The following is an 18,228-nucleotide window of genomic DNA, read 5'->3' as shown; positions in this document are numbered from 1 at the left end:
CACACACACACACACACACACCTCCATCCCCCCCAGAATCCATCTGATTAATGAGTCACGGTGCTGCAGACAGGACTGCCTCCTTCAGTGGTGTGTGAGTAAATGTGGGGGAAGGGTCTCTTCGCTGTATGATGCCTGATAACTCTCAAGCTGGGTCATGTGCAGCACATACAGTATGTGTGAGTGGTCAGTGTGCGTGTACGTGTGTGTACGTGTGTGTGCACACATTTGTTTTGTGTTTGGGGTAGGAACTTGACGGATGTCAAAGCTCACTCCTTTATGCTAGTAACATCTTACTTTACCATCATCTACTGTTTACACTTCAAACAGCCACCATCAGCAGAGAACAGGGAGATGGAGGGAAGATTAGGAGATCGGGAGAAGATGGCTTTGGTGAGAAGTGAAGAAGAAAGAAAAATAAGTCCCTTGAGTGACTGTGACACCTCAGCTGTAGATAAATCGACTGAGGGCCAGATAGGTAAAGCTATTTATTATGGTGCACTGTCTGTCAGCTGCAGAGCAGGGCAACACCACCTCAGGCTGATTCTAGGTCATTTATGTGTGTCTTTCATGTAGTCAAGGTTAGGATTTGAGAAAGGCAGGCTGATCAGTGGAATCTGCCTTGAGACTAAAATGGAAACGATGCGATATGGACTCCGTGAGCAGCGTATCAAGACAGAGCAAACAATTTTCTCAACACAGTATTCTTTTTACTTTTTTTAACCTAGAGAGAAAAATGGATTTCTGAAATGTTAAGCACTGCTACTAGCACAATATAATATGCACTGGCCTGAAAATATTTGTCAGTAATGGACAGTATGTCATCCTCTGACCGACAGGGTACTTCCTGCAAAAGTTTTCCTACTGTAAACATTCACCTATTTATACACTAAATCTAACTTTGAATTGTGTCAGAGATTTTCTTACTGACACAAACAGTCAACTACCTGTACAGATCCCAGATGATAATTTCAGCCTACATCTGTCCACTGGTCCAATTATCTGTTGACAAAAGCAGCATATGCTCATTAGCAACACAACCCAGACACAATCCATCTGTGTAAATGCTTAGTAAACCGTTTCTTAGTAATTTAATTCCAAGCCTGATGAGCTGCCTGTGGCCTCAAATGCACACACAAGGATACAGGGTTTGTATATAGAGTAGCTTGGTAGGAAAACTGAGCAATGAGTAGTCATATCAGGAATCAACCCTCACAACCCAGATGGTGAAACATTAAACTCAAGGTAACTGACACCAGAGAGAGGGGAAATTGATCCAGGATATCTACATACTGACAGACGCACACACATGACCACGCTATCACGATGAGTTGAGTATCCAGTGCTGCTATTATGTCACAGGTCTCTCTCACTTTCTGAGAGGTCTTGAGCTTGTCTGTTTGCGTAAACAGCCAAGCAGATGTGGGTGTATGAGACCGGTCGACTGAGCTGGGAGGAAAATTCCACCCCCCCACCCCCCCAAAACAACATAATATGATAAATGTTCTGTTCACATATGCAGTATGTGCATTGATCTGTCATACACTGGCTTCTCCAATACACTTCTCAAAATAAACGCACAATCACGCTAACATCCGAATCACACGGGATGATCTTTTTTCAAGCCTCCTGCAGGTTCTTTCTGCTCCATTTCCATAGCAGACTAAGAGCAGACAGTAAATGTCATGAGCTACACCTGCCTCCCTGTGTGGAGACCGGCTGGCCTACATAGGGTTGCTGACTCCCTGCTAGCGCGTCTGGAAGAGTGAGTGGGCTGCTTTTAGAAATATCCTTAACAACTCTGCATATACTCCACTTAGCTGGAAATCCATCTCTGGCAAAAGTTGGCAGTGCCTCAGAAAATGATTGAAAAGCCAGTGGAAAGGATGTTAAGAGAAGTAAAGTAAGTATAAGATTCACTTCAGAAGTCCTTCAAAGAGTAATGGAAATCTTGGGATTTCTTTTGTCAAAAGCCCTCACTCTGCAAGGCCAGATATCGAGTTCAATGCGTTGCTCGAGGGTGCAATGGTAGATTTAATAGTTACTGGTTTATTACAAGGCTTTGAACTTTACTTCTCCATTTTTCCTCTTAGGCCAAGATTTCTCAAACTCTTTCTAAGCACGGGACACCATACTGTCTGATGTTGGCATGAGTGGCAGGAACATAGAAACTGCTGTCTTTGTGCTGACATGCAAATGAATAAAAAAATTCAAAAGAAGAACTTGAAGGACTCTCAACTTCCCTGAGGAGTTCATGGGATCCCTGAAGATAACCACACACGCTGCCCTGGGCCAACCCACTGCATTTCTAATCTTTAAACCAGCCACATAAAGGAGATAATCTTTTCAAATTAATAAGTTTAAGATGTTCAAAGTTGTAGGATCAGCAGATTCTGAGAGAAAGCTACTTAGCATAATTCTTTGTAATTAATAAAACCTCAGGACACTTGTTTGATCTTTATTTCATCTCCCATACAGTGAAATCAGTAAATACAGACTTTCTACATGCGTTAATGCAATGGGAATACAACTATTTTAAGACTTTAAATGGCACTAAGTAGGATTAATTTCAGTGTCATCTACTGAACAATATTTTACCTAAATCTATTAAACTCTATATATTGTTATAAAAACTGCTGTCATCAGAACACTATATTCTTGGACCTGGATCTGAGGAAATGGAGGATCAGGATGTAGATGAACCTGATGATGAAGATGCCAGTGATGTGACTCACCAATACGGTTTCCTGGAGGACGGCATGAGTCCAGCACCCGAAGCATACGGAAAGGTGACAGCCTCAGCGGGGTGTCTCTCTCCCCCATTCTCGTCCCCTCTCCCATTCTAGCCTCCCCAGACTTAGCGTCTCCCACCCTGGGAGCACGAGCAGAGCACCCTTGGGGATTGCCTGACATATCCATTGTTCCAGAGGACTCAAAGTTTTACAGCTGAAAGTGTGTATAAAAATTCTAAATTACATTTCACGAAGAGCTATATAAAAAAAAAAATTAAAAAAAAATCCAGGAGTTGAGCCCATTTCAGTTCAGTCTTGGTGTCCAGTCAACCGGTCTGGGTGGGACCCAGGTTTTAGGAGCTGTAGCTTTAGGCTGCCTCCTTACCTCCAGGAGAACCCCATGCAGTAGAGCACAGGTCTTACATTGGGAGGACAGTGCAGACTGCACAGGCACACTAATCACAATGCAACAACTCCCTCGGCTACTACTCCACTTTAACTCTCTCTCTCTATCTCTCTCCCTCTCACTCCCTCTCTCTCTGTTTTTCCTGTAGACACTCCCTCTCTCTCTCTTTCTTGCTCTTTCTCTCTCCGCAGTCACACTCTGCTTGCTGACTAAGGAAGGTCAAACACTGTGCAGGTAGGCAAAATGCTGCAGAGACGGTCCAACACACGCAAGCTGAAAACTGTTACACCCCATCATCTCAAAAATAACAGGTGTTCTGTCTTCTATATAATTCACACCGAACACATACGCACACACAGGCACAAGTACAGACACCCAAACTTACAGCTCTGTCCAGGTAGAAAAACACTTTCATCTGTCTGGTGTTCAACTATCTGACCTCTTTGGCTTCCAGCTCTTCCTTGTGCATTCTCTTTCTGGTAACTTTGTCATTTACAGCCCAGTGTTGTCTTCTTTTGTCCTCTTTTCCTCCTTCTCTGTCAGAACTCCTCCCTTTGTCCTCCCTGTTCTTCCACTGTTATTCAGCACACCACACTATTCAGGCTGTTGTACCGCTCTCCCTCTCTCGATTGCTCCCTCCTTGCCTCTGGCGCCCCTATCAGTGCTTTCAATATTGTTACTCCTCCTGCTTCCACCCTTCACCTTGCTATTACTCTCCCCTCTCTCATGTGATACCAATCTCTCGCTCTCCCTCTCTCTCCCACCTCCCGCCAAGATCCCTCCCTCCCTCACTCTGCCTATCTCTGTCTGGGTCTAGAGATGGTGTTGAATATACAGTACAGTCCTCCTCTCGTTCTATTCAGGAGCCGATGACAACGTTTTCTGCCTGATCAGCCTCTTCCTTGCAATCCGTCTCTACTGCTCTATCTCATTCGCCTTCTCTCTCTCTCTCTCTCCCTCTCTCTTGCTCCGTGCCTCCTCTCCACCCTCTGCCTCCTCATCCCTATCACTGTCTACCGCAGAAATTGAAACCCTAAGGCTTCTGAGTGACGCCTCCGGCACCCTAGCTTCATACTCTCTCTACCTTCCTCTTTCTCTTTCTTCTTCCACCCTTCCCGATGGACCTCAAGCATAGGACATTATTCATGCTCAACTCATACACACATACACACACTCTCTCCTATACATGCCACCTATTAAGTCTACACACATACATGGCTCTGTCTGATGCACCTGCAGAGCGTACAGACTATGTACAATTACATTCCTTACAGAAATCACAAACTATTCACCAGGATGAGCAAGTGTTCATGTTTTAGAATGTTTTACTGCACTTGAAAATACTTGTGTTTTCTTTGTGTAGATCCAAATGAAACGTGCAGTAGAGTCTGTGTGTGTGTAGTGTAACCAGCATGCTTCAAGGCCCCATTACTACAATAATGTTATCTCTTTCTAGATGCAACACAACGCTGAAGATTGACTGTTAAAATACTGTACAACTTTTTTAACATATCCACTCGACTTGCATTAACCCTTTGGGATTAATAAAGCTTTTTACTCAGGTACATTTATTTAAAAGCAATCATTATTAAATTATTCTGTGAAGTGTTTGCTTTTACTTGTAATAGTTTAAGTTAAATTGTTGCTGATGAATTTTCACTTTAAAAATTTAAATTTCAGGAGTTTATACTTGCAATGGACCATTTCTTCAGTATTGTTCTGCTACTTTTACTAAAGGGAACAATCTGAATAAGGGGGTTCCAATGTCTATTTCATCTTTAAAGTGTGAGTCTTTTATTCAGTAGAATCTTCAGAAACATTGCCCGATGGAAGCATATTTTTCTAAAAAAAAAGGCAGAGGACCATTCAACTGTGGAAAATTTTACAGACGGATAATCCAGTGGATGTGTATTTTGGATCCAACTACCACCAATGTGTTAGCTGAATGCATATTTCCCTCTATATTTCCTATGGAACGGTGGACCTTGCCACCATAGAAACTAACATCAAAAAAAAGTGTTAATAGAACATAAATGCTTTGAATGGCTGCATCCAAAAATGTCATCAAGATAAAGTATTAAATGCCATTTTTCCTCATGAATTTCTCAAAGATTAACACTGTAAAAAGAAACTGCTCTTGAAATGTGTTCGGCTACTGCAAGAGAAAAACCTCACCTCTCCCTTCATGTCAATAATCAGGTTGTCTTGTAGGCTTAACTAACAAAACTCACTCACGAAGAGAGGCTAACACCCTACATGTCAATAATGATGCACTAATTATAAGACTGCTTACAGAAACACACAACCATACTTGGCAGCCAAGATGTAACGGTATAATTGGCTTAGATAAGTATATATGTGAGATCCTTGGCATATTGTACACTTAACACATCTGAAAACATTTTTAAACTAGCTAGGTGTGGAAGGTTTATTAAAATAAATATTTGAAGACTATGAAGAATAATGCTCATTTACAATGCAATGGCAGACATATATTGATGTAGAGTGCTGCGTCCTTGAGCTTCAGGCTGTTTTAAACACCAAGGACAAAAGCTCGCCCAATCAACCCTTCACTCATCACTGTCTCCCTGTCTCTTTATATTCACAGTGCTACTGTATACCAAAGATTTCTCTCTTGCTCTCCAGCCACCGCCACACAGCCTCTCACTCCCTTCAAGGTCTTTTTCACTGTCACGTTTTATTGCCACCATGTTTTAAACATCTTTATTGCCATGTTTGCTTGGCTACATTTGAAATTCCAATTAAAATATACTGTTTTTATCATTTTCGTTCTCCATAAATACCACAGTCCAACTCCAGACTAGTGAGACAATAAAAATCAAAGTGCATATAACATCCCTGAGGAGGATGCACGCAAAGAGAAACACACACAGGGCTGGAGGGAGGGAGAATTTAGACTGCAGTAATTACCTCTAAACCTTTTATCTGCATCTAAGGAATCTTATTATTCAATTACTGGGACCAGAGTGCCTACTGTAAACTACCAGCTCCGTATGTGCTGGTCCCAAACTCCTCGCCCCCTCCTCTCTTTCCTATATAGCTCTGAAAACCACCAGCATTCTTTAGTAACATCTTCCTTTAGCCTCAAGCAAGGCGCCCTAACACACATAAAAGCTTACAAGACCAACTACATAAAAAGGAGTCCACTCCATTGTTCTCATTAAACCCAGACTGGGAGTGAAGAGAGTTAGTGAGAGCAAATGGATGGCTAAGAGTGTAGGGAGAGAGGGAGAGGGCTACAGCGATTAATGCAGCGTTAATGCATAACATTAAATCCCTCGCACAGACAAGGTCTCTCATGGTGTACAATACACAGGGAGAGATAAGGCTGCTCTGAAAAGCTTTCCATCTTTTTTCCCCATTCTGGTTTTATCTGGAGTTTAAATATAGCATTTCTATGTATGTGGTGAGAAAGAGATAGATACAGAGACTGAGGAGAGAAAAGAAGGAGAAGAGACATCTGTGACAGTATCAGAAATAGAAGCCTGCGACAGGTTTTGAGAAGAGTAGGCAGCTTTTCAGCAGCGATCTCTCTCTCAGTAAAACAGACAGGAAGGCCGACTAATCCTCAGCAGAGAGAGATGAGGTAGTGGTGAAAAGTGAAAACGAGGAGTGCAGTGTTCGTCTTTCCTGACTGTAAGTACAGTGTGGTGGGAGTGGTTGTTGGCCCAGTTAGCAACAGATGAATCACAAACCAGTAAAAGCTCTCTGGCTCTGGCTACCGGCCAAACACGTCTGAACATACACACATAACCCAGCAGTCAAGGCCACTTATACAGATGAAAAATGCATTTAATTGAATTTTCCTATGGACAGATAGAGCCAAGTTAGAAAAAGACAGAGAGAGGAGAGAGAGAAAGGGTGGGTAATCTCTTTAGTGCAGCAGGAAAGAGAGATTGCATCATCATGTCGCTCTATTAAAGGGTGCGACGTGCTCTGACTGCTGAGTGGCGCACAGTGAGTCAGCGAGACCAACCAGTGGGAAACACATACACATGCACACTCACACAGTGTAGCTCTTAACATTTCAAACTACACCTTATCAAGATTTTAATAATAGAATAGCATCTATTCTAGGGTCTGAGTTAAGCTGTGTCCTTTTTAGGGCTTTTCTGAGCTCAGAGACAGCTGTGGACTTGAAGCCACACCAACAGACTGTGGGCTAAAGACCGGTACGTTCACATATTTCTACATATAACTGGTATTTCTCCATTAGGAGTACACAAAAACCAAGTTAGTCCACTAGACTGATTATAAAATGTCTTGGTCACAATTCTTGAATGAACAAATGTAACCGATCCTTATGCTTAACTCTAACTTAAAATATTATTATATGATTGCTGATTATTGATTACAGTACTGTGTAAAATCCAGTGTCAGTCAGGCTCTCTATCTCTATTTTAAATGTAACTATCTAGTGATGGTAATCAACAAACCCAAACACAATGATATATATAGATTTTTTCCTTAATCTCGGCTTTGGTACGTTCTTATGTTCTAACATTTGTCATGTTTAATGTGCGACATTAACTCCTTCCCTTTTAGCAATGGCTGCATCCTTTTATCGTTGTACTGGCACTGTTGCTGCTGCTGCTGCAGGGCTGGATAGAGCATCAATACTTTTTTGGTAGCAACCACTGAAAGCCATCAAGTGTCTGAGTACATTTGTACTATAATTTCTTTATTCTGTGATCAGATAGACTATTGTATTTGAGTTGTATTTAAGCAAAGTTCTTGTGCAGTTCTTTTTGTGTGTTTCAACAACATCTAACATTTGAGAACTTTGGCTTCTTTTGTTAAATGGAAAAAAGGTTTTTGTAGAAAAACATTTTCATACTTGTCAAAGTAAGGAATCAAAAATGTATTGTTTTGATATTGGACACAGAGATCATATTAGCAGTAGTACTGAAAGTCTTCAAACAATACCCATTCTAATGTTGCTGTCACTATTTCTTTACAGGGATCATCCATTCTTATCATATTCCCTGTGAGCTACTGTTACAAGACTAGTTCTCTTGTCAGCCAGAGTTCAGTGAAAGCAAGGAGTCTCGTTGTGGTCTACCTCCAGTTCATGCAGCCAAGGACTCGGGGGATACAGGGTACAAAGCTAATATGACTCTTGAAGGACCCATTGTGGAACACTCTGTCTGTCACTCCCTCCTTTCATCTGTACTTTTCATTTCTCCCTCTCTATCGCTCAGTCCACCATAAATAAATGTCTTGCTGTTTTCTAAGCTCCATATCATTCTAAACCTATCCGGCATCCAGGTCTTTTTTTCTCCATCCTTGGCTTTCACTCGCTCACTCTGTCCCACTGCTCCTGATATGAGCCATTCTGCCACAGTGGGAAATGAGATTACTGGAATCCATAGAGCCACGGACCACACGTTCCATTACATAATGCAGACAGACAGAGGGAAAAAGTGAATCTGTGAGCGTGATGTGAACATGTGAATGTGTGTGTTTGTGTATGTTGGATTAAGGTCATTAGAGTTTTAGCCTCCCAAATTCGTAGTAAATGTTGGGAGGATAGCCAAGTTGTGTTTGTAGATACAGTTTTACACTCACTGAAAACCCACATATGTACACGCACACACACAAGTGCAGTACAGTGTGTGTTTGTGTGTGTGTGAGTGTGTGAGTGTGTGTGTGATTTTTCCACCCACAGGTGGCAGTAGTGTTCAGAATGGATGGTGTTCTAGTATCCCTCAAATATAGAAGCAGGAGGGGCAAAATGGACTCAAAGAACTCAAGTGCAGTACAAACAAATCAAAATTAATTCAATATTAAGAAGAGTAATTGAGTTAATGGACTTAGTTATTTTCCACCATTAGTTTGTTTTAAATGACTCCTTGACCGACTTCTGGCATAAATATTTCTGGCTGAATTCTGGCATAATGTGCTCCAGGCTTTGGTTTAATTTTCCAAACTCAATATACAGACATTTGGAATTGAACCAGTTCACTTAATACGTAGTGTATGGTTTTTGTGTGCTCACGGTTGCATTCATACATCACTGTTTAAATGTATGTGTGTGTGTGTGTACCCAGAGATCCAGTTCTGTGCAGGCTCAGGTACGCTCTGTCTCTTTCCAGCCCCCCACCTGGTTCTCTGCGCAGGGCGGTGCGGCCCAGATGACCAGCGTATTGACGCAGGAAGGAGGGAGCACTATGGGAGGCGGGAGGGTGCATGGCACACACCACCATGGGCTCTGAGACACATGATGGAGACGGACAGCCAGGGAGTGGGAGAAGACGAAGGGGTAAAAAAAAAAAAGAAGAGAGGTCCAGAGAAAGCGAGAAAGAGAAGAGAAAGCTCAGAAGGACAGCAGGTTGACAAATAAGTGAGAGGAGAAAGAGGTCAAAACAAGAAAAAGCAGGGCAAGGAAAAAAGAGAGAGTGAGAGAGTGAAAGATGAAGGTTGAAGAATAGCAGAGGAGAGGGAACAGAAGCAGCAAAATAGAAGCAGGCAGATGACAGGAATTGTAGGAGGGAACAGGAGAAAAATAGAAAGAGGAAAAGAGATGACACAAGGTCACACAGAGACCAGACACAGAAAGGTAGTAGAACATGTAGGAACAGTACAATATGTAGTAGTGATAGATAAAAGGGTGGGAATACATACAGCTGCTGTACTCATGTTAGAAGAGGGACCATCATGACACAGAGTAAAAGCAATACTCATGGAAAGTGTATAAGGCATGAGGCATGCATAGTGGAAAATATGTTGAGTCACAGACTGATCAAGAGGAAACAGGCCACAGAGATAAGGGAGTAACCAAATCACAGATGGAAGGGCTAGAATAGATATTCAGCTAATTAAATTCAAGTCAGTGGGCCAAAGTTAAGTTTATGGACAACAAAATGGCTTTTTCAAAGCAAAATACCATAACCACATCCCTTGCAAATGTGGGGAACACCCTGTTGGCATGCATGCATCGTCACCTTTCTTTTATATTCATTAGAATTAATGAATCCTTTTCGCAGAATGTGGATGGCAGCCCACACGTCACATCTCCTATCTTTTAAATAATCCCTCATTTCCTACACATTGTAGTGAAAATTCCACTCTGATCCCCAAGCATTAGGGCTTAATGTTCCCCTAAAATCTTCACATGATTCCCTTCCAGTCTCTCACCTCCAGCAAGTCATCCAAGAACACAGTGGAGGAACAGATATGAGGGCAGCGCCAGCTTCAACATCGTTTCTAATTAGCACTCTGAAAAATGTGAGGGATGTTTTTACCACTCTTTTGCACAGTCTGACTAAGATGTATAGAGACGTGGGGGTCGGGAGGGTGAAACAGCAAGAGAAAAGGGCAAGAGAAATGACAAGTAAAAGATGTATAGCACTAGTTAAAGTTTAATGTATCTCTCCTCATCCTCTACATCACTTCCTCCATCCCAGTCCCACTCTCTTCCTTGCTCCCTGCGCCCACTGAAAATGTACTCCACAGCGCTTGAGCTATTAAAGACGAAATACAGGGAAGTAAAAATAGGAGGAGGAGGAGGAGAGAGATGGCAGAGATTGAAATTAATCAAGTGAAGATGTGGATGTTGCAACTCAGTAGCTGGAATAACAGCAACAACAAACAACACTCCTTGCATCCAAACTGTAAGACAGCCGACACCTCTAGCCTAAAACACAGCACAGCTATATTTGGACGGTGAAACTTTTTTTTATTCTCACTTTCTGTCTGTCTTTTCTTTTTCTTTTTCTCTGAGACAAAAAGCGTCTGCTGAGACACAGGCAACCTCCCTCAGTCTATGTTCTGGCCCGGTTTCTGCCTGAGAGCAAGATAAAGATGTGAACACACACAAAGACTGATCACACTCACATAATGTTTGTGTCAGGTGAGATCTCTGATTTCTCAAGAATGGGACCTGCAGTCCTGGAAGATGGCCACCAGATGGCACTCAAGAATGACAATGCTTTTTGCTCGCTCCTTTTGCCCATGTGAATAGACAAATTAATGTATCTGAATTCAAAACAAAGCTTTGTGAATTCAAATGCATTCCCAGTATACTACTGCTGTAAGCCTTGAAGATTAACTAATGAAGTAAAGTGAACAGTGAAGCAATGGTGACAAAGCTGATGATGAGGTGAAGATGATGATGGTTACGCTGGCTCCAGTAGGCTGAAAAGCTCAGGTATGTGTGTGGGTTTCCATGTCTATATTGCTTCATGAGAGCAATGCACACAATACATATTAACACACAAAAAATTTTGAAAAATGGCCACATACTGTTTATGAAATGTTGCTATTATTTTAGGGAGTATTTCAATATAAACTGAAGATACCCAAGTGAGGGGGACAGTGCAATATTCTCTGCCATAATTTTGCTTAATGTTTCATGCATCTCCTGCAATGATCGGTTACGACCTCTATTTTGACTACAAGTACACCCTCGTTTGTAAACCACTAAATCAGTTAATGCTTCCTCGTGTTGCTAAAAAGCTCCAAATGAAGACTTGAGGTCATGAACTGTTGGAGCGCATAAGAAACTGCTCTTTAATAATGTGGTTTTCCAGCTCCTGTGTGGTAAAACACTAGCCTTGACAGATGCTGGACTCAAACTAATCACTGTGTGACTCCCAAGAGGGTTATGGAGGTGATACAAATACTCTTCGTCATAATGACAACGCATCCGTGCCTACCCCGCTCACTTCTGTTTCTTCAGTTATGAACTGAGTGACTGTATTCAGATGGAGATACAATGAACATGGTGCATGTGAGCCGTGAAGTTTGAAATGAGCGCCCTCTTTCATACTGTATGCTTGTGTGACAGCATCTGCTGAGGTGCTTGTGTATACCTGCGTGTCAGTGCACTAGTTCACGTGTCTCACCATTGTCTCTGGCTGCAGTTGGCTCGTCCAAGGCCATCTGTTCTGCCAGTTCGGACAGGGAGTCATCAACGGGCCGAGCGCTGCGTAGAGACATGGACAGCCTCCGCTTGATTATCTTCATCCTGTCCATCTTCTCAGCCACACCACAGGGGCCCACAGGCTGAGGAAGAGGGGGACAACCACCAACATCATCATTATCACCATCATCATCAGCACCACCTGCATCCCAATCATCATAATCATGGACATTGTTCTCATTATAACCATTGACAGATAGATCCACACTGCCACGTTAATCTTCATTGTACAGTGAAACTACTGCAGTGCAGCCTCTGCGCATTTTCTACAGTTCTTTGGGCTCCCGATGATTGTGTTTGCTCACGCAGCGTGTGTTCTCATTGTTATGTATCCCAAGTGCAAACATTGCAGAATAAAAGACACAAAATGAGAGAGAGACAAGCCCAGAGAGACACAGAGAGAGAGAGAGAGAGAGAGGGAGAAAGAGAGAGAGAGAGAGAAAGACAGAGACAGAGAGAGAAAGAGAGCAACAAACAAAAAAAAATGTCCAAAAAAACATGTAAATGGCTGACTGTGCAGCTCCCCAGAGGTTTCAGACGAGAACAGATAAGCTGTGATTGACACATATTTCATTGGCTCTTCAATCAGCCATCAATAATGACATAAACAAACTACTGTATACATCTACAGTATTTTCTTATGCGAAAATGGCAGCCAAGATTATTATGACACAAGAATTAAGTTCTTCATAATCTATACACACATTGATTCTACAATAGTCCAACCGAAGCTAGGGTCAAGTGACAACAACCCAACACAGCGCTGCTATATATGTTGTAACAAGAGAGAGAAGCATCCCGTCCTTAACAGAAATTAGGGGAAAAGCACATATTATTTTTCCAGCAAAGTGCTCTTCATATTCAATGGTGTGCATACCTCTTGACGTCAGTAAGCTTTCAAAGTTATATATTGTTGTGTTGAGTGCCCCTCAGCAGACATTTAAAATCTGGTTTATGTGTGTATGTACAGTATGTGCGTGTGTTTGCATAAGTGTGTGTTGAAGTCACTTTGTGTGTCGTGTTCTGCTTTACCGGCCTGGAGGTAGAGGCAGCTATGGCAGAATATTTCTGTCTCTCTTCCACTTCCTGCTCCTTCTATCTAACCCATAAGGGCTCAGGAGCTGACATGCACTAGCGCGCACACACACACACACACACACACACACACACACACACACACACACACACTGACACACAAACACACACGGCACCCACTGCCTTTCTCTTTGTGTCCAACCTTGGAGGCTTCAACAAAAGCCATTCATCCTTTCAGGCTCTCAGTCTTTCAGGCCTATTAGAGACAGCCAGTGCTCTGAGGGAATTCAAACCCAGTGATCCTCATTCAGGACGACTGGCTTTATTTCACTAGAAGATGCGTTTAGGCGAGTATCCATTGCTAACAACATTGCCTGTGCCAATTTACATGAGCCCAGTTGGATGCGGTTTGCACCTCAGCCGGAGGCGTTCCTCCAAGATGAAAAAAAAAGTTAAAGAAGGGAACAAAAGAGTGAAAGGAGAGCATCTCACATTCATTTCATATCATCCGTCACCCATGGATTATCAGTATGGAACGAATCTCCCTCCCCCCTCATTTGCATGTTTTCCCAGACTTCAGTAGAGAAGATGTGAACATGTGTCGACAAGTAGATTGGGTTCTCCTCATGCAACCTTGCCTCCGTCATCCATGAATTTTCAGGAATAAATGACTCACATTAGTGAGAATAGCTGATAATATAATGCACTCCTTATTACCCAGATAAATACATACTGGTGTTATCATTAACACACAGTTACGCTTGCACCCAATCCATGCACACACACACACACAGACTAATTTCACAGTCTTCATCTTATCTCTGTTGAATTAGCCCAAACAATAATGCAGTGGGAATCTCATTACCCAGCAGCTCATAGAGGGAAACACTTCAGGGTGCCACTGTATATTATGTATGTAGGTAAGATATCCAACTTTAATTATACTATGATGAACTAAGGTGTAGACTGTCCTGTAAACAGCTACACAAAATAAGAACATATATTTTAAAGAAAAAATAAAACTAATAAAATTCTATTTGAATTATAAACCTTTTTCATTTTCTTTTTAAAAATTGCTCATGAAATGCCAGAAAAACACAAACATTTCTGCCTTATAACTCCATTAAAGTTGCTTTTAATTACATTCTATATAAGTTGTGAGGCAATATGAACTTATGTTTAAATCTTTGCTATCCTGCTTCAACTTTATCTTGTGCAAATAAAGTAAACTAGGTCACATTTAGTAGAAGACTTAAACATCGAGTAAGACATTTCCAGGGTGTTTTAGAACTGTATATGTATTGGTCAACTAAAGAAAAAAAAAAGTGTAAAAAAAGTATGATGAATGTGCGTTGGATGTTGAGTCCTGCCTGGTGCAGATGGACGTGGCAATGTGAAGAGGTTGGCAGAGGCACATCAGTGAGTGGGACGAGACATGCGGCTCCAGGCTGCAGCATGTGCAGGCCACACTCACCAGACACCCAGCAAACCACAAACAGCTCTGATACATAACTCCCACTAAATGGAGGGACACACTCCAGATGACGGAGGCCGCTCTCACTCCTACGTAGCCACTACAAGCTTTACAAGTTTTAGTTCTGTTTGAAACCAGTACAGTGCGCTGTTGAGGAGTTCACAAGGTTAATAGAAAGTTGATACAAGAAATAAGATCCTCTCCAACTTTGTACTAAGTTATTGTTGCGTGTCTGTGAGCTGTCTGTTTCCACATATGTGTGTGGGTGGTTGCATGGATGTGGTAGCACAGAGGTGAGGTGAACTGACACACCCCTGAGGAGGACAGAGGAGGAACACAGTCTGATTTATTCAAGACACACACCATTTGGGTTGCTAGGTTACAGGCCCAGGCTGAAACCGCAGTTTCTGTCTCTGAGGTGAAGAGACGAATAAAGGAAACCGAGAGAGGCGAAAAGCTGAGAATTCACAATTCTCATCTCTCTATCTCCCCACTCTACACTCCTCCCCATGCGCACACGGACACACACACGCACACACACACACGCGTGCGCCCACGCACACACACACACACACACACACACACACACACACACACACACACACACACACAGAGTAAAAAAAACTTCCAGCCCTCCAGTGCTTGGAATGTCACACAACATTGCAGCCTGCAATTCTTTCGAGCCTGGCTCTGAGATCCCTCTGCCAGTTATGCCTCTTGGGGCAAAAGAATGAATGGACTTGAGGACCTATAGGAGTCTACAGTATCCACATGCCATACACCAACATTAGCTAGCTGCATGTTTAACACACTCCTGTAGGGATTATTTTGTTTCAGCCAGATATTGTCTTACCTCCTCTACCTCTCTTTCTCCCCTTTTCATCAAAAACAAACAAGCATTCTTCTGTAATTCAGCGGAACATGAATCATACGCATGCATGCACACACATACAATGTGGCAGAGTGGAACGGGCACTCAGTGGCACTCCGAACACTGCTTGGCACAGCAGCCTGAGGATGCATGAGTAATGCACAAATCTGCCCAACTACAGAATCCTACACATATCCACACAAACGCACACATTTAAACCAACAGATAACCAATGGCTCCTCCTCAGTATCTCTTCTGTCACTTAACCTAAATCTCCACAGTACAATGAGAAGAGCAAATTATGGAAAGAAGATGAATGAATAATAAGAATAGTGTCTGCCGCTACGATTTTGCAGAGATCTGGCTCAAAGAGGTCAAACAAAGTGCAGGAATATTCCCATAACTTCACTTAGGGTTGAATAATGTGGCTGAAATCAATATCACAATATTAAAATGGACGTTTTACCACTACAGGTATGGGAAATGTATGAAAAAATTGCATATAAAAAGATTTTAGTTCAATAATGGCCTGTGTTTTACTGCTCTACTGCTCTGTTACTATATTCCATCAAACAAAACTTTTCATCCATATTTAGGGGCGTCACGATGCACTGGTATTGATGTATATACTAATTTCCTGATGGCAGATGTTAGGCATTGGGTTTTAATCTGGTTGCCTTTACATTATCCATTTTAAATGTTCTTTTTATACACTTTTGTACAAGTATTTCAGTCTAATTCATTCGCCAAAAAAGAGAAAAAACTCACAAGTTTAGTATGAGTGATAGCGTGTTTTTCTTTCATAGATATCGCCATAATATTGTTTTCTGAATTCTTTTGGCCGCGATAACTAGTGGTTACAATCTGATCTAGTGACAGCTCTATTTTGTATACAATTTGTTTTGGATAAACAAACTTTAGAAAGACATTATATAATCATCATATGATTCCACCCAAAGTTGGTACATTATAATGCGCGATAACTGAGTAATCATTATGCATGATTATAATTAGTGGCTGGAAGATTTGGATCTCAGTGAGACCCTTTCCTGGTTAATAAACTTTTTGACCACAGAATAGTGTAGCTATAACTGGGTGACATTCAAACCAGAGGACACATTTGCAGGTGCATCCTATGTAACGGCACAGTAACTGGTTTCAGGACATTAGACTGGGCTAAAGTTAAGACCATGAAGGAAATCCCAATCGGTAAAAAAACACCCGGAAAAAAGGTCATAGAATTCTGTGTGATGTTTGCAAATACTGTAAAATGTATAACGAGGTCCTTATCAAAACTGTAATAATGTTGTCATTATTATAATAAAACAGATATGGTTTAAAATGTGTACTGTAATAACACAGGACTATTAGGCTTCTGGTCTGGGATTATCATTTAGGTGTTTCGATTGGGGTGCAACACAAGGGCAAAGGCATTGACGGATGCGCATGATGCTCAATCTGGACATCCCACGTTGAGATGGACTTAAATAATTTAGTGCTAAATGATACCCCCAACACACTGCTAAGAAACTAACTGTTCATAGACATGCTTTTGCTTTAGCATTAATTGTTCAGCCTATAGGCTATGGTGTTAATACACGGCTTGCCTTCGGGAAACATCCACGAGGTTATCGACAACACTGCAGGACCGAGGGACTGGACTGTCACATTTGCGGACGAGCGAGAGTCCTGACAATATCCCATGTAACTCGACATGACTGCAGCCTGGGCGCACATAAGTGAGCAGCAAGCGGCCGGACGATAAATATCACGGGACTCAAACTAAATACGCTGCGGTTCGTGTCTGGCCTGACTGAGAAAGAGATTCCTCAACCTTACAGGCCTTTTACGTTTTCGGTCAGTTCTTCTCTCCCCGTGTTTTCCTGACGGAAGTATCCGGGAGGAGGAGAGTCAGTCAGGGCAAAGAAAAAGTTGCACAGCCATCCGGCCGGCTCTGAAACTCTATGGAAATAGGATTGGGATAAACTCGGAGACTATTTATACGTTTTAAATTCGCATTCATATCATCTGGTATATTTGAATCCTGTTAGATTTAAAGCACGTTGCTACAATTGAGTCGGTATAAGGTGCCCTTATCGTTATTTACCCTTTTTTATCTGCTACGGTGTCAGTTAGATATCCCCACTGTGATCCGGATTGTGGCCACATTAACTTAAACATAGACGCACACAAACGCAATATTAACCCAGTCAAAACCACCAAATACCTTCGTTTTAACGATTCAAAAATTAATTCCACCTGCAATGTCAGGTGATAGGACAAACATGGTTATCGTGGCTTGTTGTCCCAGCATTGACATTAGCTACAGGATCAAAACATGGGGTGAAGACGGGTTCAACATAAACAAACAAAAACACCGCTGCCACTGACCTGCTAGTGTTTCTGCTGCAGGAGACTATTGTTCCACTTGTGTATGGTAATCCTGGCAGCACGCTGGGATGAATCCACTGCGACAACTTCCTCCAACTACTTTGCTGTAAAACACACCAGATTTGCCTATACCCAGTCGGATAACTCTTATCCCTGTGTTTTACGGTGTGTCGCAATGTCCCCGCGCCTTGATGACTGCATAGTTGGCCTATAATAGTGCATTATTTGTCTCTACTTTCGCTTATAATCGGCACCGTCCCGTCCGGTGATGATCAGCCATATCGCTGCTGCTGTGTGGATCCCAAGTGGAAGCAGTGGCGTGATCCCGGAAAACACCGCAAGGGGTGTGTGTATGTGTGTGTATGTGTATGTGTA

At 42.2% G+C, this 18,228-nt stretch overlaps 1 protein-coding gene across 9 annotated transcripts in view; it reads right to left on the bottom strand.

Moving 5' to 3' along the window:
- The window catches only part of LOC111668959 (cyclin-dependent kinase 17-like), a 36,824-nt gene extending 18,649 nt beyond the window's left edge, over window positions 1–18,175 (bottom strand). For 4 of the 9 annotated variants that reach the window (XR_015438399.1, XM_087179016.1, XM_087179017.1 and 1 more), the window contains exons 1-3: window positions 17,854–18,175; window positions 12,006–12,165; window positions 9,206–9,370 (exon numbers count right to left, since the gene is read on the bottom strand). Coding sequence is in view for 7 of the 9 variants with exons in the window: in XM_087179016.1 (XP_087035142.1) it covers window positions 9,206–9,370; window positions 12,006–12,135 (295 nt within the window). In the remaining 2 variants the exon portion in view is untranslated. Of the gene's footprint in view, window positions 1–2,735; window positions 3,498–3,523; window positions 3,906–9,205; window positions 9,371–12,005; window positions 12,166–17,853 lie in introns of those variants that run through there. The other 5 variants (XM_087179019.1, XM_087179021.1, XM_023425139.2 and 2 more) reach the window with 5 other exon arrangements.
- Between the last annotated feature and the right edge of the window lie 53 nt (window positions 18,176–18,228).

Source organism: Seriola lalandi, unplaced genomic scaffold (genome assembly GCF_002814215.2).
Source record: "Seriola lalandi dorsalis isolate HSWRI2012SDOR001 ecotype SW California unplaced genomic scaffold, Sedor1 jcf7180002054767, whole genome shotgun sequence".
NCBI lineage: Eukaryota > Metazoa > Chordata > Actinopteri > Carangiformes > Carangidae > Seriola > Seriola lalandi.
Note: the sequence above shows the minus strand (reverse complement) of the source record. Positions and strands in the feature narration are given on the sequence as shown.